Source organism: Lygodium microphyllum, chromosome 21, assembly GCF_053477565.2.
Source record: "Lygodium microphyllum isolate KBCC chromosome 21, Lygodium_microphyllum_v1.1.10, whole genome shotgun sequence".
Classification (NCBI taxonomy): Eukaryota; Viridiplantae; Streptophyta; class Polypodiopsida; order Schizaeales; family Lygodiaceae; genus Lygodium; species Lygodium microphyllum.
The window spans coordinates 133,356,593-133,381,538 of NC_141155.1; the positions used below are offsets into that span (position 1 = coordinate 133,356,593).

Here is a 24,946-nt window from a genome sequence, read left to right on the forward strand (position 1 = left end):
AAGAACAAAGGAATGCATGGCAACAAAGTGGAAGTCATGAATGCCACCTTGGAAGAAGAGGCAAAAAGACGGGCACGCGCACTCCACGTAAGAGTGGTTGGACTAGACCAAAAAAGCTCCCCAATTGAAGATGCTACAGCTCTTGCCACCAAAATTGGAGCTACAAATGTACCCATCATTGGGGCTTGGTGAGTCGGGAAGGCTAACACAAAAACAAAAGTCCTCATCTTGAAGTTTGGAGACCTGGAAGAGAGCCTTCCTCTCTAAGAGGATGGCTCTCAAGGGAGAAAAGATCTACCTAGATGAAGACCTCACCCCAACCCAATTAGCCCACAGGAGGGAAAATAAGCCACATGTTCTAGAGGCACGGAAAGCAAGTAAATGGGCTGTATACAGAGATGGAAGAGTCATCATCACAGAGAAAAGGACGGCATGACGGTGCGCGGCCTATGAGACCTTGAAGTTCACACTGTGAAATTGCAATGGCTCCCTTAAGACAGATGTAGGTTATTTTGAGAATACTTTCAAAGGTATAGACATTGCTATGTATACTGAGACACATCAATGTAAAGACAGCCGTTTACCTGATGTATATGGATATAGATGGGAAAGTGTATATCGCCCTCAGCCTAGATGGCCTGGAGGGACGAGGGGATCAGGAGGTGTGGCAATTCTATTTAGAGAAGAGCTCCGAGATACAGTCCAAGTGGTACATAGAGATGCAGAGGCAAGATACATGTGAATCAGGTTACGTACAAGCAGAACTCGAGACATGTATATTGCCATATGCTATTTTCCCCCTGCATACTCTAAGTTTGCCCCTAAAGAGGCATCCCCGTATACACCACTATATGAGGACATAATGGGATACATGAGAATTGGGGATGTTCTACTAGCAGGAGACTTTAATGCACGCACAGGAAACAACCAATCTGCTTTCTTTGACACTAGTGATGAGATGTTCAAAGACATTGCATTAGATGAAGTGGGATTAGTTAGATCAGCCCAAGATAGAGAGATAACAGAATATGGAACACACCTACTGGCACTGGGAAGTGCACATGGTTTGGCCATCCTTAATGGGCTACCACAGTGGCCAAGATCTAATGGCTTCACATGTTGGAATAACAAGAAAGGGTCAAGCACAGTGGACTATTTGATTAGATCACCCAACTTGCTACCTGACATAAAAAGTTTTGAGATCTCAGACAGACCAATTGGATTAGTAGCAGACCATGCTATTCTAGCTTTCACAATGCAATATGGGCATATACACGAAGCACAGTCACACATACCAAAATTACCACGCTATGATTTTGTGGAAGCGACCTCACACATATACAGCATTACTATGCGAGATGCATTGAGGGAGCTAGACACACAGGCCTCTCTAGATGAGTTTACAAGACAGTTGGCCGAGATAATACACACTTCAGTAGCATACGCTTTCCCACACACTACACCGTCAGACAAACCTCCACGAGGTAATGCTCCACAGAATGGCTGGTATGATGATGAGTGCAGAGAGACACGAGCACGTTTTCAGCGAGAGCTGGCACTTGGCATATGTATACATAAGCATGCTTGAACACTCTTTAGACGATTGGTACGCAAAAAGAAGCGGGAATACCTGAGCAGACTAGAAACAGAAATGTATTCCATGTTCTTAGGGCAAGACAGCAAGAGAGCATGGAAAAAGATGCATGAGAACCAGCCACCCCTACAAATTACTAGACCGGATGATTGGCATGGATATGCTTGCACACTCTATGATACTCCTGGCCAAGAGCCTATGCCACTCCCCTCAACCTCAAGACCAGCAAATTGCAGATTTTTCACAGAAAAAAAAGTGAGGAATGCCATATGGAAACTTAAAAATGGAAGAGCCCAAGACCATGAGGGTTTAGTGGCTGAACACTTCACGCATGCCTGTGATATTCTGGCACCAACGCTGGCTCACATCTTTAATAGGGCAGTTTGTGAGGGATTTCCAACCTGTTGGTCAGACCATATTATTGTGTGCCGCTCTTTAAAAGTGGAGACCCCGCGCTACCTAGTAACTACCGAACTATCATGATTGGACACATGCTGGCCAAGATATATGGCTCTATCGTGGAACAAGCGTTGAGTGAATGGGCCGAGATGCATGGCCTGAGGTCAAAAGGCCAGGCTGGCTTCAGGAGGGGATATACAACTCTAGACCATATCTTTACGTTGAGGGCAATCATTGAAGAAGGCAAGGCATTCAAGAAAAAGATCTATTGCTGTTTTGTGGACTTTCGCAAGGCCTTTGACACAGTGCCACATGCTAGACTCATGAAAAGAATGCAAAACATTGATGTGCCCGTAGAGATACAGTGGAGTATCTATGCCCTGTATGAGACAGTGACGAACACCTGAGGGCATCTCAGATACAGTCAATAGCACCATGGGGGTGAAACAAGGCTGTCCACTTTCACCGACACTTTTTGGGTTGTATATAGATGAAATTTCAGAATATGTGGATAGGATGGGTGGGGCCGGAGCCAACCTAGCTGGAGTACTGATACCATTACTGCTTTATGCCGATGATATTGTACTTATATTTGACTCACCTGAGGGACTAAATAGACACTTGGATGCATTATCAGCTTTTTGCAGAGATAGAGATCTTAAGGTGAACCTTGGGAAAACTTAAGTTATGGTATTTAACACTTCAGCTGCTTGGGTGACAAGAGCTGAGCACCAGTTTACTTTTGACGGAGAGCCAGTGGAGATGGTTAGGCAATATGTTTATTTGGGGGTCACATTGAAGGGACCACAATTCTCTTGGAGAGAGACATCAGAGGCTTGTTTGGCAAAGCATATGCAGCCTTAGGTGCATTGGAGAGGCAATGTGCTCACATACAATTTCATGAGCCGCGCACCAAACTCTGGCTTTTTGACACCCTGGTTACACCCCCACTCCTATATAGGGCAGCTATTTGGGGTCCGAGTCTCTTTCACACGAGGAGACAGCCTTTGGAAGACCAGGATGGACTAGAGAAGGAATACTATGACGGATGGGAGCATATGGAAAGACCACTGGTCCTGATGATCTCACGCATGATACGAGCGAAGAGCTCGACCCCACATGAGATTATCAGAGCTGAGTTGGGAGCATCACCCATGGTGGCTGAGGCCTTGGTTCAAGCAGTGACTTTCATACATAGACTATGGGAGCTCCCCCAAGATAGATACCCACGGCTAGCCCTGGCCTCTTCTAGACAACTAGCAGCAGACGGTGACAGACACTGTTGGTATGCTTAGATGAGTACATGGATGAGTCTACATGGGCTGCAGATTGACAGACTACCCCCCTTTGACTATAGCCTAGATTGCCCTACACTTGACCTAAGCCAATTAGAGCTAAACCATGTGATCAGAGCAGACATACTGAAGTTAGATACGGAGAAGACCTAGATCGACCCCCCCCCCCCCCCCCATGGCACGAGGATGGCACACTACCAGACCCACTTCCTTCAGGTATCTGAGGATGGTTTCATCACCCGACCCAATTACATGGACACACAGCTGCCTCATGGACTACGCACAGTTATTGGTCAAATCCGCACCTCATCCCACCACCTGAGAATTGAGAAAGCCAGATGGGAGGGTATACAGACAAAAGAACGCATATGCCCACTATGCGACAGACAGCCAGAGACAGAGAAACACTACATCTGCCGATGCGCTGTATATTATGACATACGAGGTAGATACCACTGTCTGTTTCGAGAGGGTTTTGGACCCCTGAGACAGATCATGCAGTTTGAGGATCAGAGATGCTTGGGATTTTTCCTCTTGGAGCTCCAAAGGCGCAGAGCGACAATTCTACAGAGTAGGAGGCCCCCACAGCTCGGCTCACATAGACAAAGAGCAGTCACTGACTTTTTCACTGATACACGACAGAGTATGGTAGATACCACTACTACTACCACACAGCCTACAGGGGTACATCATCATTGGACCTCATCTTTTGTAGGTGTCCCTTTGGATAGAGCAGTGGCACTTAGCCGGTCTAGGTGCCCACGTCCACCCGGACAAAGGCCTAAACATCCACACCACAGACAAATGAAAGCCATCATTGAGCGCCACAGGAGACAGATGCCGAGACGCCTCAGCCATGCAGAGATACACCTCCCTAGAGAACAGACATATCATTGATGGAGAGTTTTCCTTTCTCTACTCTCACTTTCAGATCACTAACATGTTTCCCTTTTATAGGACACTATTTCATTTCCTTTTCAGTCTTATAGGCATGTTTTTCATCTTTTTTCTCGTTCCAGATGAGAAACACACCATCATTGTATGTACTACTTTGGTCTCATGGGTCACATTGGCCTTTTAGAGACGTTAATACACACACACTCTCTCTCTCTCTCTCTCTCTCAACCATCTCTCAAAGTTATCTCAACGTTTTCCATCAATTTGAGCCATCAGAGGAAGAGATTTCGATAAATCTTTATTGTAGACCCTAATTTACAGCAAAAATTGGAGTTTTGACAGCCACCTCAAGATGTGTACTCAAAATTGAGGGCCTAGGGCTTGAATTCCAATTGCTGAAATTGAGGAATTTTAGGGAGATTCAAGAGGCCAGCCAACCAATATCAGATTTGGAATTGAATTTGTCTTTCAAGGAGCAAGGTAAAGGCCAATCCCCAAGCAAACCAAGAGGCAAATTGGTTTGGAGGCTTGCTCATTAACTTTGACAACAAGAGACACTTGGATTAGTGGAGGAGGTCAAAGCATCTCTATTGTACTCCATCCATTTGCAATAAAAGTTAAAGAAATACTGCAAGGGGCGTCATTTTTTGGGGCCAACAAGGTGTCCAATGTTCAAGATTGTATGGTAAAGTGTGCGTTTCAGTTTGTGAATTTGTTAATTGCTGTAAGTAGTGCTTAATCAAGTTATTTACCACCCTATCCAAGAAGGAAGGCCAGTTTCACTATGCATCTCATTGTGCAAAGCATCCCTCAACAGATCCTAAGTTGTCTCCATTGACGGTTCTTTACCACCTTACCACCACCTCACTATTCTTCATCACCCATTTCCTCATTATCAACGCCCATGAGTGGTTGGGTTTGCTTATTTGTTTTGTGATGTGTTGGATCTAACCATCCCTTTTAATTCTTTCCATGGGACACAATTACTTGATAGGCCACAAACCATAAATATTCCCCCACTCAAAACAAAAATAAACAAACAAACAATGTGATTCCATCCGCCTTTGCAAGTCCTCATAGGCCATTGGGAGACTAACAAGCACCCTTTGTCCGATGCCTTGGCCTCTCTAGATGATCACTTGGGCTCCCTTGGTAAGATAACCATTGTCTATGTAGTCTTGGCCATTAGGCAACCGACATGCACCTTTTGTCCGATGCCCTGATTGCTTTGGAGTTGGACACCTTGGGGGAAAAATGGGCCTAAGCTTTTTTTCCAATCTCTTTTTTGTTCTAGTTTTCAGCTTGAGAGGTGGTCTTGAGCTAAAAATTTATTTCATACTGAGTAGCTCTTTAAAATAACCCCAAAACATGTAGATTACCAAAAGTTTCATTAAATGGGGAGCAATTCTAAGGAGTTTCCATGTCCCACATGCAAAACCCTAATTTTGGAGGATCCTTCTACATCTATAAATAGATCAGCTACCCACCATTCAGCCCCATCCTTGTGTGCAAGTTTCTCACTCCCACATGCAGATTTCAACCATTAGCCATCTTCCCTCTATTATCCAACCCTTGCCAATTGTAGCACCATCCTCTCCGACACTTGGCATCTCCATCCCTGGTGCCACTTTGCTCCTTAAAGGCCTCATACTACTGCATTTTCAAGTGTTAGTTTTTGCCTACAATTTCCTTATCATCGACACCGAGATCAACTTGCTCCACACTTAGTGACAGACTGATCTCCACACGATTTCATTTGCCTACGTTTTTGCAGCTAGCACAGCCACTTGCATCGTCACCCACTTTCTCTATTGTCGCCTCGGTCTTCTACTACCCTGATGATCAGCATTTTACAATTTCTCACACTTCAACGTCTCCGACTGATCTCCACACGATTGCATTTGCCTACGTTTTTGCAACTAGCATAGCCACTTGCATCATCACCCACTTTCTCTATTGTCGCCTCGGTCTTCTACTACCTTGGTGATCAACATTTTACAGTTTCTCACACTTCAACGTCTCCAACTTGTGATTACAACACTCGTGATTCATCTCCGATGGTGGACATCACACTCCAACACTCTTCAACTCTACCCTTGAGCATTCTGTACACTCTTACATTCATTTAAAGCATTCATTCACTTCAAAGTTCTTCGCTCTCTTTCTCTATTTACGTTTGTTTCTCTGTTTGAGTTTTGAGTTTTGCATTTAGGGTTTGAGTTTTGCATGCCGCTGTCTAAGTCTTTGTGTTTCAATCATAATCTTACTTTTTGTGTTTCCTTAGTGCAAACCCTAGCATATCTTCACGAGGATATTATCAGCATGTATTATATGCATCATGGCTGATTATCCAAAATCCAAACAAAGGCCAATTGATAGAGAGGGAGAGTACTTGGTGGAGAAGATTGACAAACAGATGATTAAGAGAATGATGAAAAGAGATTGGGATGCCCACAACATGTCCTTTTGTAGGGAATTTCTAGGCAACTAACAAAAATAGAATCCTTATACAAAATAAATATTTCTAGGGTGATTTTAAAGTTGTAAAATTAATCATTAATGCATTTAAATTTAATGTCGATGCATGCCTTAATTCTAGTGGCTCAACATGCCATGTTGCTAGACATCATTATTCTCATCATCACTACTGATGGTGAGTGGGGATAGTGACAAGGACGGGAATGTGGTAGGGACGGCCAAACATAGGGGATGGGGATGGGGATGGGGATGGGGGACCACAACAGCATCTAAAAATTCAAAATATAATTAAAAGATAAGGCAATTTTTTGAAATGCAGAATGTGCATCAATAAAAGTACCCTATAAAGGTGTAACTCTGACAATTGCAGCCAAGATGGAACCAACTTAATACAATATGCAAAGAACTATGTCCAAGAACTAGTGGACCAAGGTACAGCACTCAAAGACACCAAATGAACACCAGCTCCTAGAGGGCAAAGAATCAATCTCAATAGACAAGGCCCTACCAGCCTTGAAAGGGACCATGGAAGCCATTATTGAAGAAGAGTAGCATGATGAGGAAGAGGGTAAGGATTATGAAGGTGAAGACAGAAGTGACAAGGGGGAAGATGATCATGATGATAATTTTTCCGTCACAAATGCCATCCTGGATCTGTCACAAACAAGAATCATGTCACATTTTTCATCCCCATTCCGTCACTCTGTGATGGATGCTGAAGTGACATCACTTTTTGTATGTGACGTGTCCCATCACAAGGACGTGTCTCAATGTCCCAAGGGTCCGATTATTTTTCTGCTGGCCACCCTCTACACTCTTGTGATTGGCTGCCTCAGGATCTGTCAAAGTACTTCACACTTGGCTTCTTCCTCAGAGTACTCCACTCCACCCCTAATTACTGCCTCAGATTCTTCATCAGATTCCCGCATACAGAATTGCTGGTTTGCTGCACTCAGGATCCGTCAGAGTACTTCACACTCCATCATCCCTCAGCCCTCTCCTGGGAGGCTGGCTGCTGGACAGCCCTCTGCTCCTTGAGTGTCCATTTGTTTGACACCTTGCACACTCAGTTCGCTCATTAAGTTTCCTTCAGCATTCATTATTATTTATCTTTCTTTCCACTTGCATGTCTAAGTTCATTTGTTAGTCATGTTTATACACTCTTTGTATTATCCTTGCAAGCCCTAGTGAATCCTCGCATCTCTTCCTACTCCAACTACCATGGTCTCAAACAAGGCCTCTTCACAAGAATGGCACATCTAGTGCCCAAGCCTCATCAACACATGAACAACATTTGCATGAACAGAAGCATGGGTGCATCACAAACGGACTTTCAAACTTACCAAAAGGCTGCTTTTCCAGCCATTGTGAAGGACTCTCAAGAGTTCATTCTGATTCAACCTTCTAGAGAGTCTCTCTACATTCCCATTTCACATGATGGAGGTTTCCTGCTCAACTCTTCTTCAGCTCTAGAATTGGAGATGTATCTAGGATCATCCTGGAATACACGCATCCAGAACATCATCCCATGGGCATCTACACTAACAGCTTGAGTACCATTGCACTAGTTTAGCCTTGGGTATTTGCAGCAAATGTCTTCACCAAGGCTTTACCCATCAGCAGGCTTCACACTCTTGTCTACAAGTTGGCATAGGATATGTGTCAGCTCTTTCAGTATTCCTTTCTCCCCAATATAGGCATTGGGCATAGCTACCAGGAAGAGGGAATAAGGAATGAGGAATGCTTAGTCACAAGAAGGCCCCATTAGGGAACAAGACATTAAAAAATAGTTAAAACTAGGCAATTTTCATAATTCTAGGGTAAATATCTCACAAGTACTCAAATGACAAAGGCACTCTAATAGAATCACTTTAAAGATCATATTGCACTAGCAAAAATCAAATGAATAGTGCACCATAAATGCAGACCACTTGATGCTGCAAAATGAGTATATACTACGTAAACAAGAGCTAAATAACGCAGGCCTTGAGCCATATGTGTAGGCAAAGCCTGAAGTACGTAAGAAAAAAAGGCCCAAGGCCAACACAAGTGCCCATATAAAGAATCAAGGCTCAAGAGAGTTGCATATGAGAGAGAGAGGGAGGGAGTAAAATGTTGCAAGAAAATCAAGCCATAAGTTTCGGGGAAGAGCACAAGCAAAGAATGATCCACTCTAAGGTACCAAAAAAAAAAATCTTAAACCCTTTTTTCTGTTCTTGCCAGCCCTTTTCCTACAAGTCATAAGTATCAGGGAAGAGCACAAGCAAAAGATGATCCACTCGAAGGTCCCAAAAAAAAAGATTTTAAAGCCTTTTTTCTGTCCTTGCTAGCCCTTTTCCTACAAGGGGGACAGAGCTGGAACATTCCAACTAGAGAATAGCCATTGGGAATGGAGACTGGAAAGTTCCTGTCTTGGAATACATTCCCCATTCTTGACCATCAGAGAACAGTGTTTCTCCATTCGAAGCCAGTGTTCCCTCTGTTCCATGTCACTATGGCATTGGTAAAAGCACACGAGCAAGCAGGACAGAAAATGACCAGATTGAGGACAAGGAAATTGTGGCACTCACATCATGTTACAACATAGCACTCTTCTATAGCGCGCTTTCTTTTCCCCTCATTCTAATGACTGAGGGACACACACTATGCCTCAATTTGGACTACATTGTGGAGTAACTTCTTGGATTGAATTTTGATTTTTAAGTGTTAGCTCTCATCTTTAGTGCCTTTTAAGTCTAATAGAACATAGTGAGTGCTCTGTCAGGCATCATGTTTAGTGCATTGCTTTTAAGGCTAATATTTGTTCATGTAATTTCAATTTTTCAAGGAAGAAAACGAATCCCATAAGTTGATGTAGAAATGATTCGACCATGCAAGTAGCATTTCCTCCCTCTTCCACTTGCCCCTTCCATTCCACACTTCGCCTCCCCATGAGCCACTGCCTCTCTTCTGCTTACAACTGAAGCTCTTCACTGATCTAACTAGGTCTGTATATGGTCTATGAGCTAGGCTAAGCCAACCTTAATCCTACCACATTCTATGGCCACAAGGGGCAGCCATACAGGAAGACACACCCTTTGTGTCGGTAGCCTCAGCAGCAAAACAACATGAGGCAGCAGCTATATTGTCATGTGTGGAAGGCACTTTCCATTTGCCAGCATTTTCTGTATGTGTTGTACATGAAGCCTACAAGGATAAGCTGTTGTCAATTCATGCAAGACTATACCAAAACAATTCCATAAAGTTACTTGTAAAGCACAGTAATGTTGCCTGAAAGATTTGGGAGCCAAAGCCTTTTGAAACCTTGCTTCATGTCTTCTAGTTTCAAACAAGGTAACGATCCAGAACTGAAGACTTGTGGATCAAAGACTTTTGAAACCTTAACAGAACTCACTGCAAGATGTCTTCTAGTTTCAAAACAGGTGACGAGTATTCCAAAGCTAAATAAGTGCTTGATTGTCATGATGGTTTTGCGGAGTATGAACTTCAGTAAATGTGTTATATGATAAAACTTTGCTTTGCATTCGGCGGATTTTATATGCATTTCTATAATGACAACTATGAATGTAGAGGCTAGCCAGGTTTCCCATATACAGCAATTCGTAGATCACATAAACAAGAACAATATAGATCACCACATACCTGTCAGGACCACAAGGATGCATGCTGTGCACAAAATTGAATGCTTCCTGCAGTGCTACGTCACGGATCCAATGTAGATAAGCTATTACACATGCAGGTGAACGATCCAGTCCAGTTGTACAAGTTACAAATACACGATGCTCCTGTCGCAGTAGTCGATATAAGACTGCAACTGCAAAAGGCAGCTTTCTTCGAAGATCTACTGAATCCACTTCTCTACAAATGAATTAGCAGCTGCTTAGTAAAACTACATCTAAAGATCTTCATACAATGGTTCACATTTTGGATACACTCTACAAACTTTTAGAATAATCTCTGAATTTCTTCTTACCTTATAGGGCAATGGATGTATTGCACACCTTGTTCCTTCAGACCTTTCTCTAAAGAATTACCATCAATGCCCCAGTTGACTTGTTCACTTTTGCACTGGAAATTTATTACTGCAGTAATTCCCTGAAAAGTAGTTACCATTGGCCTCAATTCCCTGAGGCTCAGCTAAATTACCCAAGCAGAAATTGTTCATATTGCCACTTAGCATTGCATGTTATTTTAGTGATTAACCATTGACTTTAAATCAAATTGCTGAAATAGATATTGATTAATGTTATCTCTGTGACAATCACAATTTATATGTGAAATTTTTCTAATGGCAATCACCAACCTACTGCATGAGCTCCATAACATGATAGTACGATGCCTCATTGAAGAGATAAAAGCATGAGATGAATGGCTAAATTAAAACAAGGCCCCATCAGTGCACAGAAACATCATTACTAGATAGTTTTATGATCACATAGGCTGCTATGTTAACAAGCTAAGATCCTCTGCACCTTCAATAAAACCAAGATAACCACCACAAAATTAGTATAACATAGCAACTTCAAATACACAAATAAATGAATACTAGCAACCAGCAACCTCTCCAATGATCAGCAATTTGCATAGAGAGGAACAATGTGAAAAAAGGAAACTACTCCCAAGTATGGGACAAGTGGTATAAAAATAGCAAATAAGAATTAGATTCAAAGGAACTCAAAGACAAAAACACACACCTCTCTCACTCAAACTCAAACATAGTTGATCAAAACAATGACCATCCAAATGATAGTCATCCTAGTTGTTGGGGCAAAGGTCTTTGTAACAAACTCTTTGGCAACGTGTGTGTGTGTGTGTGTGTGTGTGTGTCTGTGCACATACATTCTTATACATATATATGTGTCCACACACACATATATGTGCCTATATGCAAGTGTGTGTGTGTGTGTGTGTGTGTGTGTGTGTGTGTGTGTGTGTGTGTGTGTGTGTGTGTGTGTGGACACCTATATATGTATAAGAATGTATGTACACACATACACAACAAAAAAAAACAGCAAAGGAGGAGAAGAAATTGCCATATGCCAAACAACTAAATCCTCCCTACGAGAGAGGGCCAACATGTTGGATAATGTCCAACTGCTGATGGAGACCCGAGCTTAGCATCACGACTTTGAACCCCGGAGGCCGAATCGAAGACGCATGCATCCCAGGTGACCTAGTTGTGCCAACAACCCCAGAATCTAAGAAAATGAAACAAGATCTTCATATGTGGCTGCAAAGCAGAGGGATATTTCGTCTTGCCAAAGGCCCAATCAGATAATGATGGGCACATCAAAGGCCCAACCACAGCTCTTCAAATGTGATATATTTATGTTTATATTTGTGTGTGTGTGTGCATATATATCAACAAGTCATGTCATCGATCTAGAATCAACTTGCAGTCTCTTCCATCTTCCACAGAATCTCTTTCCAGACCCTAGAGGGAGTCTACAGTAGAAACGTCCCTGGATTTACAGCCTGCTGAAATGGCTGTTTGCTTGGCCCTTATATTTGCAGTATACTTTTAGTCCTTTACAGGCTCATTGTTCACTTAGTAGTTTAAGTAGTTTACCTAGAGGAAAGATTTCCTAAAGTGTCAGTAACAAAATTTCCTGGTCTTTGAAACTTCACTCAAGCACAGGGATTACTTTTCACGGTCCTCTTCCTCTGCTCCCTTAGATTCACTCGATGTTTTCCTCCCAGTTTCCATTTTAAACTCCACAGGTCACACACAAAATAGCATTTTGATAGAAAACAAGTTACTTGACTATCAAGTTTCTGTTTTAAAGATCCACACATCACACACAAAATAGCATTTTGATAGAAAACAAATCACTTGACTAAACAAACTAAATCCCAGGTTCATCTTCCTCTGCGTAAATCTGCAGTCACATGCTGCCTCCAACACTTGCAAGGTATATAAGGATGTGCAAGCTCATAAGCAGCACGAGATGTAAAAGGATATTTCATTGTGCCTGACTAGATTTGAGTATTAACCAACATGTAATCATATAACAAGGCAGATACCAACGCTGGAAAGTGATCCCTTGCTCTTTTTCTCCAAATAAAAGTGATCTTTTGCTTTTTCAAGTATTATCTATGATGGCAGTTCAAAAAGAACAGATTAACCAGAGCAGCAATACAGATCAACAGTTATAACGTAGTGGTAAGATGAGAAAACGATTCTCGGTCAAGTCCAGAATGAAAAGCATTTGAAGTAGGGCCAACTAACCAGATCTTTTGTTAAAGTCACCACATCAGTGACAGTTTGTAAGCATGAACCAACAAATATGTCTCCTGTTATCTGTCAAAAATTGCAGAATATGAAACATCTCCTGAGGATCACTTATAACAGAGCCAAAAAGAGTACCAGCAGCAAACTAATGATTAGTCAAAGATGGTATACTTAATATATTATCCAAAAATGTAATACTGAAAATATCACCTTAGTAACCTGCATTCCGAGAGAGTGATTGTAGCATAAGTCTTTTTCCGATCGCCTAAATGCAAGTGTATAATCCTCCAAAGAAAAGTTACCATGGTTCCATTTGGCTTCCCCATCAATTTCCTCGTCACTGAAATATGTTACAATTTCAGAAGGACGTGCACTCGCACTGTAACCATTTGCTATGCTTTCATCTGATCCATTTTCTCGTTTACCCCTGACCTTGGACTTTGCAATAGCTTTCAATCCTTTTGCCCTGAGGAACTTTGCAGAGAACACAGAGAAGCCTACTCTCCCCTTACTTGATACATCTGACCCAAACGACTCTGGATCTGCAACTACGTTCTCTTCGTTCCATGTGGCAAATGCAACATGACCACAGTTGAATGAGACCTCTCCATTACCTAACAGGCGATGAATATCAACAGGTGATGCAGGTCTTTCAAGAACAAGATTTACTGACCCATTCCGCTTCTTGATTGCATGCCTGTAAAAACCACATAGACTCTGTTTATGTGAGTTACCTTTAAATGCTACCACAAAACTATCACTGCAAACAAGTGATTACAACAAATCCGGCTATCCTAACAAGAGTAGCAGTATTATTTTAAGTGTTGCTTTGACCAGCTTGTTCACTGGTCAATGTGTTACCAGCATACACAATGGCTAAGGTGCCATGTTAGCAGCAGGCCCAACAGCAAGCCAGCAGAAGACCCCTAACAGGTTGACCTATACCATTGTATTGCCTACGAAAGTAGTCACTCAAACTCAAACTTAGGGATGTGCTCTACATGTGATTCCCAATGCTCAGTGGTGAACCCTCACATATGCAGCGTCACAAGGGTGTAATCCTAAGATATGCCTACATGTTGTATCTTTCTATTTCATGAATACAAGGATTTCTTTATCAATATATTTTGTCCCTTTTTGATGTGCCATTTCTATGCTTCATGACAGGCTACCACTTGAAGTCCCATAAAGGTGACCACTTAAAGTCCCATGAAGGTCCATAGCAAGGGTGGAGGAGGGCTGGGTTCGAAAGAGGCCATGACCGCTCTGATCTTTCAGACCAGTTAGATTGCCAATCTCTATTGGATTGGGGCTCCAATCTTCAATCTTCTTTGTGTCGATCTCGAAGGCTCTTCTAGGTAGTCTATCTGGATGCATGTCACACACTCTATACATAAAGCTCATGATCTGAAAAAGAGTCTCCATCATCATGGTGGGGTGCAGCAAACTCGGCTCTAATGATCTCATGTGGTAGTGATGGTTTGATGCTGATCATTCGTGAAAGTATGATTACCTGTGGTCTCCCAGTATATGTCCACAAGTATGTAGCCAAGCTAGGGGTCCAAACAAGTGCACCATACATCATGGCTGGTGTGACCAATGTGTCGAATACCCATCTTCATATTCGGGGCTCCTGGAAGTGTGCATGGTGGCACTCTCTCTCCATCATTGCCAATATTGTGTATCCTCTTATGAGTTGGTTTATATTCACTGGTGCCAAGGTGAATTTCTCAACAGATAGTGAACGTCACCCCTAAGTCGATATATGAGTCCACAACCTTTACATGTCTTGCTACTAGGGTAAAGAGTGAGGTAGGTGACTCTATACTCATCCCTCTTCCCTAAGGAAGTTGCAAAAGGTGCACTAGGGTGGCCTATAGTGCATGTAATAAGCAAGTATCAAAAGTTTTGATCCCTTCAAGCTCTACCCATGCAGGTTACAGTGGTTGAATGATGAGCACTAGGCTATTGCGAGTTCCTACACTATGACCTGCACTTGACTCGGAATCCTCATGAGTGCTAATGTGTGGAAGATCAAGATCTTGGTTTTCCTACTATGTTGTAGATTGTCGTGACTCAGAGACCAAAACAATATGTGCAAAAGTCATGAAGGGCATGGAGATGTTGTAGATTGTCGTGACTCAGAGACCAAAACAATATCGTCAGCATAAAGCATAATAGAGAGACCAATATACTTGCTATCTGGACCCCATCACCTCCTCCTCATGTGATGTGGTCTTCTATCTTGTCAATGTAAAGTCCGGAGTGTAGGGGATAGGGGTTATCCCTACTTCACTCCAATGGTGCTAGAGACTGTCTAAAAGTCCTCCTAGGCATGTCCCCCAACCTACCACCCTCTCGTACAGTGCATAGATGCCCCAAATCACAAGGACCGAAGACCAGAAGTCTACAGGGAAGAGGAGAGAGAAAGAGAAGGCTGGAGACTGAGAAGCTTGGAGTGAGGTGGTAAGGTGAAGTGGAGTGGAGAGTTGGGTGTTGCAGTCTGTGCACAGTGCATACGCAGTGTAGTGGAGTGGAGACTCGAGAGAGAAGGAGAATACACAAGAGGTACACACAAAAATAGCATACTTTTATTAGCTCAAAATGATTGGTTTACAATGGTTGTCCCCTCTTTTCATAGTTGAAGAGGGGAGGCAAAAGATCTACATGCAATATAAAGAGGCACCCTACATAGACGAAGATATTCTTGAGACATGCCAACCCCAATTAATCTCTGGGAAGGGGTGGCCCTTGCAGGTTGGGCCAAAACATCTCTGGGACGGGGTGGCCCTTGCAGACTCTGCCTCAGACTTTCTCAGTCCAGGACCGGAAAGCCTGGGAACAAAAAGTCTGGAGGAAAGTCCAAGAAGGTTTTGGGTCCACACTCGGCCTCAGACTTGCTCAGTCTAGATCCAGAAAGTCTCTAAACTTTTTAGTCTGGAGGAGAGTCCAAAGTCTCCAGACAAAAAAATATATATTTAGAAAAATCTGAAGCCACTCAAGTGACAGCAGTGAAAAGTAAACAGTAAACTGCCTTGTACATGATAAAAGATTGTTTCTATGCTATATACAAAAGTGACCATAACTTGAACACTATATACATCTGTTTACAAGTGTGAAAGACAGTGTTCCCATGCAGCATAAAGATATCCTTGAAGGCAGTTTGTCTAGTGAATCAATTTACTTCACCCTCGCACTGCATCTGCACCTTGCAAAGGATATCCTTGGAATCAGTTTGTCTAGAAAATCAATTCTCTTTAACCTCACAGTACACCTCAATGCAGGAACTGTGTGTAAAGGTTAATGAAGGCCTGATATTGAGGTAAGTATATGGCTTTTGATGTTTGTCTCCAAGATTGTTACAGTTTATTGAACAGCTACTCAAGCATCTAACACCCCCTTCTTAGTGTACGGTGTATCCTTCAGCAAACATAAGAGAGATCAATCATACAAGTATTGTTTTTGTGTAATGTTGCCTTCGCTCAAGGTTACTTAAATACAGATTAGAGAATCTTTCAGTTGTGAGATACCATGCAGCTTGATTCTTATGATATGACAACTTACAAGAAAAGCTTCAATTGACACCAAAAGCACATACATAGTGCGGCTGAAATCTTCAACATCCCACATGGCCTCCCCAAATACAGCACTAGTCTTCTTAAGGATATCTCCAACCATTACCATTCTTGAAGTCTCTGCATTTCCCTGTAAGACAATATGTGGGCCATATGTGAATAGCAATCATTTACAAGGTCACAAGTTAATTCCAAATTTTTTTAAAACAATGGTGTGATGTATTAACCACACATCATCTCATATCAGTTGCTTATCTAGTCATTGATGTGGCAAGCTCCTCTCTACTTATAAGAAAAGCAGAAAAAGGAATGATGTATCATTTTCCTTATCTTCCAAACACTTGTCTGTAAGCAGCTACTCATCCATAAACCCAGCAAAGACAACTGTTCCACAAGTCTCCAATCCTACCCACAGCCTCAACTTGTTCAGGATCACTACCAAAAACTGATCCATTCCCCACTTTTTGATCCCCCTGACCACTTTTTGTGCAATTTCTAGTCTAGGGTCACTCTAAGTCATTTTGCCGACTTTATGGCAGCCTACCACTGTGGGAACCACATTCCTTGTTGCAGTTTAGCCAACCATCCTTCCAGTCTTTGCCCCCATGGCCAACTTGCCAGTGCAGATGGCATATTGTGCAGGGGCTGCCATTGTATTCAGGCATTTGCATCACTTCATGCAGTCTTGTTCATCACCTTCATCTCTTTCTTCCCTTTCCAGCCTTCATTTTGCTTCATCCTGCTTCCCTGTGCATTCTTACAAAAGAATGCAGCCTTAGGAGATTCTACTTCACATGTGTTCCCTGGCTCTAAAACCAAACATAACACTTGATCCACAGTTTGGCAAAAAGTCAGCACACAAACTCAAGCTGCTGAAGGGAGGATGAAAGCTGAAAATTGAACTCGGTATCTTGCATAGGGACAGAGCTACCTAAAATGACCAAAACAAGGTTGGGGCTTCAAACAGCCAATGTAAGTACTGTAAGGCTAGAGAAATAAAGAGAGCTTGGACCAAGAGAAAGCAATAACAAGCTAGTGTGAAATGTAACTGTGGCATTAAAGAGCCAAAAACTCCTAAAGAACTCAGAAGGTCAGCCGAACCAATAAATCAACTTCTTTAACCGTTAAAACAAGTGTCAGAGCAACTTTTTATGTCCAGAACTTTCAGCCAATCATGTGCGCCCATGACTTGGAGGCCTTTTGACAATGTTCATATTGTAGCATGTCTTCCATTGCTATTCTAATCATCATGATTCTCAAAACAGACATGAGAGGATTCAAAGGCAGAAATGGTCCTCCTACTTTAATATATTAGCATAGCATGCTAAGAGAATATATGGGAATCCCAATTGCCTTGCTTTGCAATTCTCCATTCAGATGAGGTCCATATCCAAAAATCTTCCCCTCCTCTGGATCAAATTGAAAGTTTCTCTAGTTCTAAGGAAGAAAGTTGTACTACAGGATCTAGAGAAGGTCCAAGTTATTGCTATTGGCAGATAAACAACACCAATGCGGCATGTTCAATGAAACTTCAATGCTATTTTGAAGAAGTGGTGAAGACGATGGGTTCATCAACGTTGGGGAATGCAACAGTGCAAATTAGAGATGGGCTATAGCAATGTTGGTTGTACTCCAGTTAGGGTACCAGTTTCTGAATCAAGTATAGTCATATGCTGCATAAGTCAACAGCAGTTGTTATTCTGTATTGCAAGGAGTGGCTATCAGCAGCAAATCCATGCTATACTCCAGCCCCTGTAAAAAGCTGCACACTCCTGCACTACAAATACACAGACTGAACCTGCTGCCATGGTCATATGTTGCACAAGTCAACAGCAGTAATCCATTAAGGTATATAAGGGGGAATGGCTAACAGCAGCAGATCCACAGTACACCTCAGCCCCTGTAGAAAGCTCCACACTCCCGCCTGCACTCCAAATGTACAGAGTGCACTGCTGCTCATCTTGGACGAATTTCCAATCAGCCATTATCAATCCAGAACCATGGACTTCAGAAGCCCAAAGTCATAAGCCACAGTCTCAGCACTGACCAACACTAGTTGAACACTGACTAAAAATGTCTGGGAGAGAATGACCAAGACTGATGCTCCATAACCTAGGGACACTTTCATAGATGGGAGTTGATTGCCAGTATCATAGCCTGGTACATCAGGACCGCGAGATGCAGCCATGTTACAGACCTTTCAGATGTATCAGACTCTATCAAGAATTTGGATAGAGATCATTCACACTATCCACAACAGATAGGAGAGGTTGCAGGACAGCTCTGAGAGGATGAGGAAGAGAAGAGAGGCCTTCTTGCGGATCTAGGACTCCAGCACTTTTTTCCATACTACCCCTCAAATGGTTTGGCATTATAGCCCACCTGATCGGTTGTTCACACAACCGATGTATTTGTGATGTACTTAGCTACTCTTTAAATAATTCCCCGTCCTTTGTATTTTGCTTCAGGTTTTTCTCGAAGGTGTTATTAATAGAATTTTCTTTTCTCAAAAAAGTAAGGGACAGAAGTAATGCTCCATAGAGGAGAAGAGATTGTATAAAATAGGCTGCTGCAATAATGCAACCGGTCCATCTAACCAACCTAAATGATTCGACCAACCGGCCATCTAACAAGCTCAAAATCCGACCTATCCACCCATGTGCCCATGCCTCAACTGCCTTGGGAAGCCCCTAGCATATGGCATTCTCCCCCACTAGAACTAGAACTATACATTTCAATCCATGGACGTGCAACCAGCATGTTGTAGGTTGCCACAAGACTCTCACCCATGGTTGCCAAACCCATGCTCACTCGGCTCTAGAAGTATCCATGTTCTGCGGTACGTATACTGCCCCCATAAGTGTCCACCATGACAAAATCACCTGCTAAAATTCCCAATCACTTTAAGTAAGCAACTCATGTGCTCACACTTATACCAAGAGTCTTATAAAACCTCAATATCCATCCATGTCCAACTGCTAATGACACTTGCAATTTTTGTGACCTTCTATTTTCCCTTGAGACACTTGCTTTCCTCCTGCAGCAATGTCTCTCCTCGTGCAATCACTTTTGGAACCAAAGCCTTGCTCCACTCGATACTTGGACCTGCAACTAGCCTTTGCCCTTGGTATTTGTTGCACTGCCTCCCTTCTTTGCATGTCCCTGTTCTCATAAGTGGTAACCAACTTTGTCACCTAGTTGATCATAGACAACATCTGTACCTCCACATCAGCCTCCACATCAGCAACAATGGAAGCATCCAAACTGGAAAGTGATAAATTCCTAAATCTAGAGAAGCATGTGTCCATCCTCATCTTGCTTCCCCTTGAAGGAGTCTCACTCCTTGTGTTGTTGCAGTGTGTAGGCCATCGACAACAGGAAATATTGGAGAATAGCTGATGTACAATGCCCACCAAAGACCCACTCTAGTACACCTCTTGGCATGGTAGCATTTCCCTTGTATAACACACAGTTTCAAAAGACAAAATGAGATGAATAACTGTTAAAAATGTTCCCAAACCATGGATACATGATTCCCAAAGTGTTGGACATTGAAAAATAGCCTTTGGCAATCATCTTAGTGGTCAGCTTTGTCCAACTTTGTAACTATTTATAAACCAAGACTACTTTGCAATTTACTACAAGAGTTTTGAGCTATTTCTTGGTTCTCAATTAGTGCTTAGTTGATTGGGGATTGAGAATCGTAAATCAAGGTCTTTCTCATGCAACCACAACAAGGGTGTGCATAGCACAATGTGCAATGGATCAAAGAGCATGGGCAAGAGAGTGTGTGTGCCATTTACATGACTGTGCGGTTCCTACGCTCTACAACTCCATTCTGAGAGGGGGAATTGGTAGAGGTGAGCTAGCGAGAAATGGCATGCTTCTGTAGAAACTCGAAAAACTCATGGGAGATAAACTCACCACCGCTATCACTCCTCATGCACCCAACACGATGACCAATCTGGTTATGAACAAGCAGCACCTAAGCAGAAAAATATGTGAAAGCATCTGACTTATGCTTGAGGAAGTACACCCACATGTATCGAGAATGATCATCCACTATCAAAAAGAAGTACAACACGCCATTCAAAGCAGCAGTGGATGTTGGCCCACAAAGATCAACATGAATCAATCTAAGAGGATCCTCAGCTCTATGTGTAGACTACTGAGGAAATGGGGTACAGTGCTGCTTCCCGAGCTAACCGGCTTTATAGACATCTTGAGCTAGCTTCAGGTGTGGAAGCTTGAAGGCCCTCAACCAGCTCACAGCGTGACAACTCATAAAGTGAGTGATAACCAAGATGCCCTAAGTGAAAATGCCAGAGAAGCTCATTTTGCATAGACTCCCGAGATATGGCTAAGGCCTGGAAGCTATGGAACATGGAGCCTTCGGCGATCGGCTCAATCAGAAAGTGTGTCATGTGTTATAGGCCATTAGGCTATGCTTCACCACAAGCAATCACTAAACCAGTCAGAAAGTCACGGACCTCGACTGTGGTCGCTGTAAAGAGAACTGCTCGCCCCAACTGACAAAGCTACTGAACATATAACAAGTTCACCCCAAGCTGAGCAACATGATATACATTGTCCAGCGAAGCCAGATCCAGACCCTTATCAGTGGCAAAACTGACGCAACCTTGCGCCTGAATCTTGACCAAGGAATTGTTTCCTACACGGACCCGCCCGGCTGCAGGGGCTCGGGTACGGAAAATGTCCTCTATAGGAGTCATGTGATGTGTAGCTCCACTGTCCACAATCCAAACTGGAGCTGAAGTGCTCGGCTGTGACAAGTGGGCCTCTGCAGTAACCTCGTCGGGAGGCAACTCACAGATGTGGACAAGACTCGCATCTGATGTCTCTATGGAGACAATATGGGCCTCTGCAGACCAATCAGACAAGCCCTCTGGAGTTGAGAACGTTGTCGACTGAGATGACTGTGCGGTGGCAGTGTGAGTTTGACCTTTAAACTGCCCCTTACCATCACCCTGCCTCCCCTGCTGGGGGTTGCCCGACTAAGGGGCGGGGGTCTAAGACTTAGGTTGTGGTGTTGTGCCTCGTGCCTTTGATCGACACTCATCGTCAAAATGGCCAGCCTTTTAACAATGTTGACAATACCTATTCTTTTTAGGCACATTCTGCCACCCAGGTTTGAGTTGTGACTGGGAGTTTCCTTGAGGATCCCCAAATTGATTTAGCTTTTGAGTTTGATTTTGATTTTGAGTGGAGGTTTGGTTTGGTTTGTCCTTCTCTTGTTGCCATTTCTGAGAATGAGCAAGAAGAGTCCCCCTCTGAAGAGAAATTCATATGAAACTGATCAAACAACCGTGCATAACGCAAAACCTGACACTCAAATTCATAGAATGTAGGCATGATAGACTTTGAAACTATTCCTTCCACAAAATTGAAGTATTTCTTGGGGAGTTTATTTAGGAACAATGTGACCTGATCGTCAGAGGACTTGGGAGTCCCCGTAGTGGAGAATTCAGCGAGGAGACGCCGATACTCAGTCAACTTGACTTTCAAGTCATCCCGGTCAGTGATTTTGAAAAGCTGAAGCTCATGGTCAAGATTAATACGACGGGTCCTATCTCGAGCAGCATAGCGGTTAGTCAAGTGTGCCTATCGCTCTGACACTAAGTCAAAATGCTGAAGCCGAGAATGAAACTCTGGCAATAAACCCTGCATCAACTCGACAATAGCGGAGGCATTCCTAGCCTTCCATGAGCGGACGACCTCGTATGGAACAAATGCGGGATCAGGTTGGGGTTCCAACCCCTGCACTAGATCCCATAGGTTCTGTGAATCAATGACATGTCTTATCAAATTCGACCAAGTAGTAAAGTTTGACCCGTTGAAACGAGTCTTCTCATTAAATGCATTATTGGCAGAAGATGAGCTAGAACCATGAGGTGTCGAGTGGGTGGAGTAAGATGATGGTGGGAAAGATGGTGGAGGTGAGAATGTCTAATAAGAGTAAGAAGGAGGGGGAAGAGGTGGGTAGGCAAAAGTAGGCTGTGAGTATCCAATGAGTGCCGATTGATGCGGAGGCACTGGAACATGAATGTTTCCATAAGATGCCGGTGTAGGTGGAGGCACTGGGACACGGTAGCCTTGTCCAAAGTAAGGCTGAGACACAGCATTATGACCAGAAGGTCCACTAGGCAATGCCATGGAGGCAAAATGTGGAGGCAACTGATCCACACTCGGAAGAGACTGAGTGGGATACCCACGCTGCAATGATCCCGAAAGTGTATGAGATAGGTGAAACACAACCCGGCTAAGGGAAGAATGAGGTCCTAAAGGATGTGCCTATGTTTTCATAACCCCCCGGAGTGATGTGCGGTGCGACATGAGGTATCGGAAATGGAAATGTAATTTGTGTAAATGGAAGTGGTGAAGCAGCGAAATAATGTGGTGGGATGGGTGGGTTTTGAAAGTGAGATGTATGAGGTGCAGATTCTTTTTGTTCATTTTAATCATTTAGAGACTGAAAATGAAACTGTGAAGATGATGATACACCATGTAATGAAGTGAGAGGAACATCAAATTCATTCTGATTATGTAAAGTAGACGAAAAAGAAGGAAGGACAGAAGAAGAGTTACCCAGCTTTTTCTTATAATCCCCGTGACGTGTGTTAATATACAAGAATTGATCCTCTAGAGGACCTTTTCTGTAGTCAACAGACTGGACTCTTTCTTCCACATGATCTCTACCAGTATATTGCAAAACAGAAGAGGTAAAAGAAGGCACAAAAGACGAATCAAAAGTATCTTGCACCAGAGAGGACGGAAGAGTCCAAAAAAAATGGAACATACTCCGGATCTTACTCTCCAAGAGGGAGGCCCATCCCTGATGGAGGTCTCGACGGCCCTGCAACATCATCAGACTTACGCGCAACATCTGAAGTATGAAATCCATGCATACCTTCATTTGGAAGCTTTTCTTGAAGGGCAATCCTTCAGTCGAGCTCCTCAATCTTCTTTTGTCAATCGGCTATGATCAGTTTATATTCCTCAAAGGTCAACTTGCCTATCTTTTCTTCCATGTGCCCAGATGTTTCTCCCTCCATGTCGGAACTTTGTGGAGCAAGCTGATCAACCCCCTCTTGCTCGATTCTCGGCATAGGCTGATCTGGAGACTGAATCAGTGTTGATATGTTCAAAGTCATTTGAACCTACTATTGTTCTTGCTTCTTGCGAAGAGCTTTCAGATCAAAGGCCTAGGTTTCTCAAAGAGTACCAAGCTCTGATACCGTGTAAAGAAAAATACCCTAACATAGAAACATAAACAAAAACCGTACGACAAAGCACAGATTGATAAAAAGAACACAGTTAGGGTTAGGGTTAGAGTAACTCAGAGACAATGAACACAGTGAATAAATGAAATGATATGACTACTAATAATACGATGCTCATGCAACAAACACACTATGTAGTGAATGAATACTGAACCTCGAACTCCTGTATCTCTAGAATCAGGGCAAGGGTAATGAGCTGGAGAGTGTGTCGTGCTCCGAACGGATCCCAATCGTAGCAAGGCAACCTCTGGATGTCAAACACCAGGAAACGCGGCAGTGAGAAGCTGGATCTGATGCAAACAACAGTGAGGAGAGAGAGACTAAAAACGGAGTTTGTAGGAGAGAGAAAGACTGAAAACGGAGCCTGCAGAAGAGAGAGACTGAAAACGCAAGTAAAACAGCCTGCAAGAGAGAGAAAGACTAAAAACGAAGCCTGTAGGAGAGAGAAAGACTGAAAACGCAGACAGAACAACCTAAGGAGAGAGAAAGACTGTAGTGACTGCAAACAAGAGAGAGAAAACTGTCAAGGCGGCAGCTAGAACCTGCAAACACAGCAGTTTGCTAGCGTGGCAAACTGTACGATAGCAGTGCAGATGAACAACAGTCAATCGCCAGGCAGAAACAACAACAATAAGCATGTGGAGGGCTGGAAACAGGCGCCAGACTGTAGGGAACAATGATGGACAGCAAGGGCTGAGATTTCCTCCGTGACCGGGATGTGGCCAGCAAGCTGGTAACACCTGAAACCTACAAAAACGAGATTGTGAAAGAGTGAAGGGCTGGCTGCCAATTTATAGAAAATTAGGGTTCTAGATCCTCTCCCACTTAACTTTCTCAATGCACTCCCCGTTTTAGGGTTTTGGCTAAAATAAGCCTAAAATAAGCATGTTTTGGGGCTGTTTAAGTGGCTAAGTGCATTTCTTAGCACAACAGGGGGACACACAGAGAGAGAGAGAGAGAGAGAGAGAGAGAGAGAGAGAAGGCTGCCATTGTTGGTGCAACAATTGACATGCCATTTCCAGCCAACAAGAGACCCTCCAAGAGTTGGTGATATGCCCAAAAGAGACTACAACAATAGGTGACAAGTGTTTAAGGCTATTGTAGCCAAGGGTGAATGTGTGAATGGATGAATGCAGCAAAAGGCAAAAGAAAAAAATCCTGAAGCTAAAGTACCC

General features: G+C 43.1%; 1 protein-coding gene across 8 annotated transcripts in view; it reads right to left on the reverse strand.

The window, feature by feature from the left end:
* The window catches only part of LOC148018580 (phosphoglucan phosphatase LSF1, chloroplastic), a 108,083-nt gene that overhangs the window by 78,503 nt on the left and 4,634 nt on the right, over positions 1–24,946 (reverse strand). For 5 of the 8 annotated variants that reach the window (XM_087661299.1, XM_087661295.1, XM_087661298.1 and 2 more), the window contains exons 2-7: positions 16,460–16,600; positions 13,106–13,612; positions 12,893–12,964; positions 12,692–12,757; positions 10,637–10,758; positions 10,306–10,521 (exon numbers count right to left, since the gene is read on the reverse strand). In XM_087661299.1, the coding sequence (XP_087517425.1) occupies positions 10,306–10,521; positions 10,637–10,758; positions 12,692–12,757; positions 12,893–12,964; positions 13,106–13,612; positions 16,460–16,600 (1,124 nt within the window). The remainder of the gene's footprint in view (positions 1–10,305; positions 10,522–10,636; positions 10,759–12,691; positions 12,758–12,892; positions 12,965–13,105; positions 13,613–16,459; positions 16,601–24,946) is intronic. The other 3 variants (XM_087661300.1, XM_087661301.1, XM_087661302.1) reach the window with 3 other exon arrangements.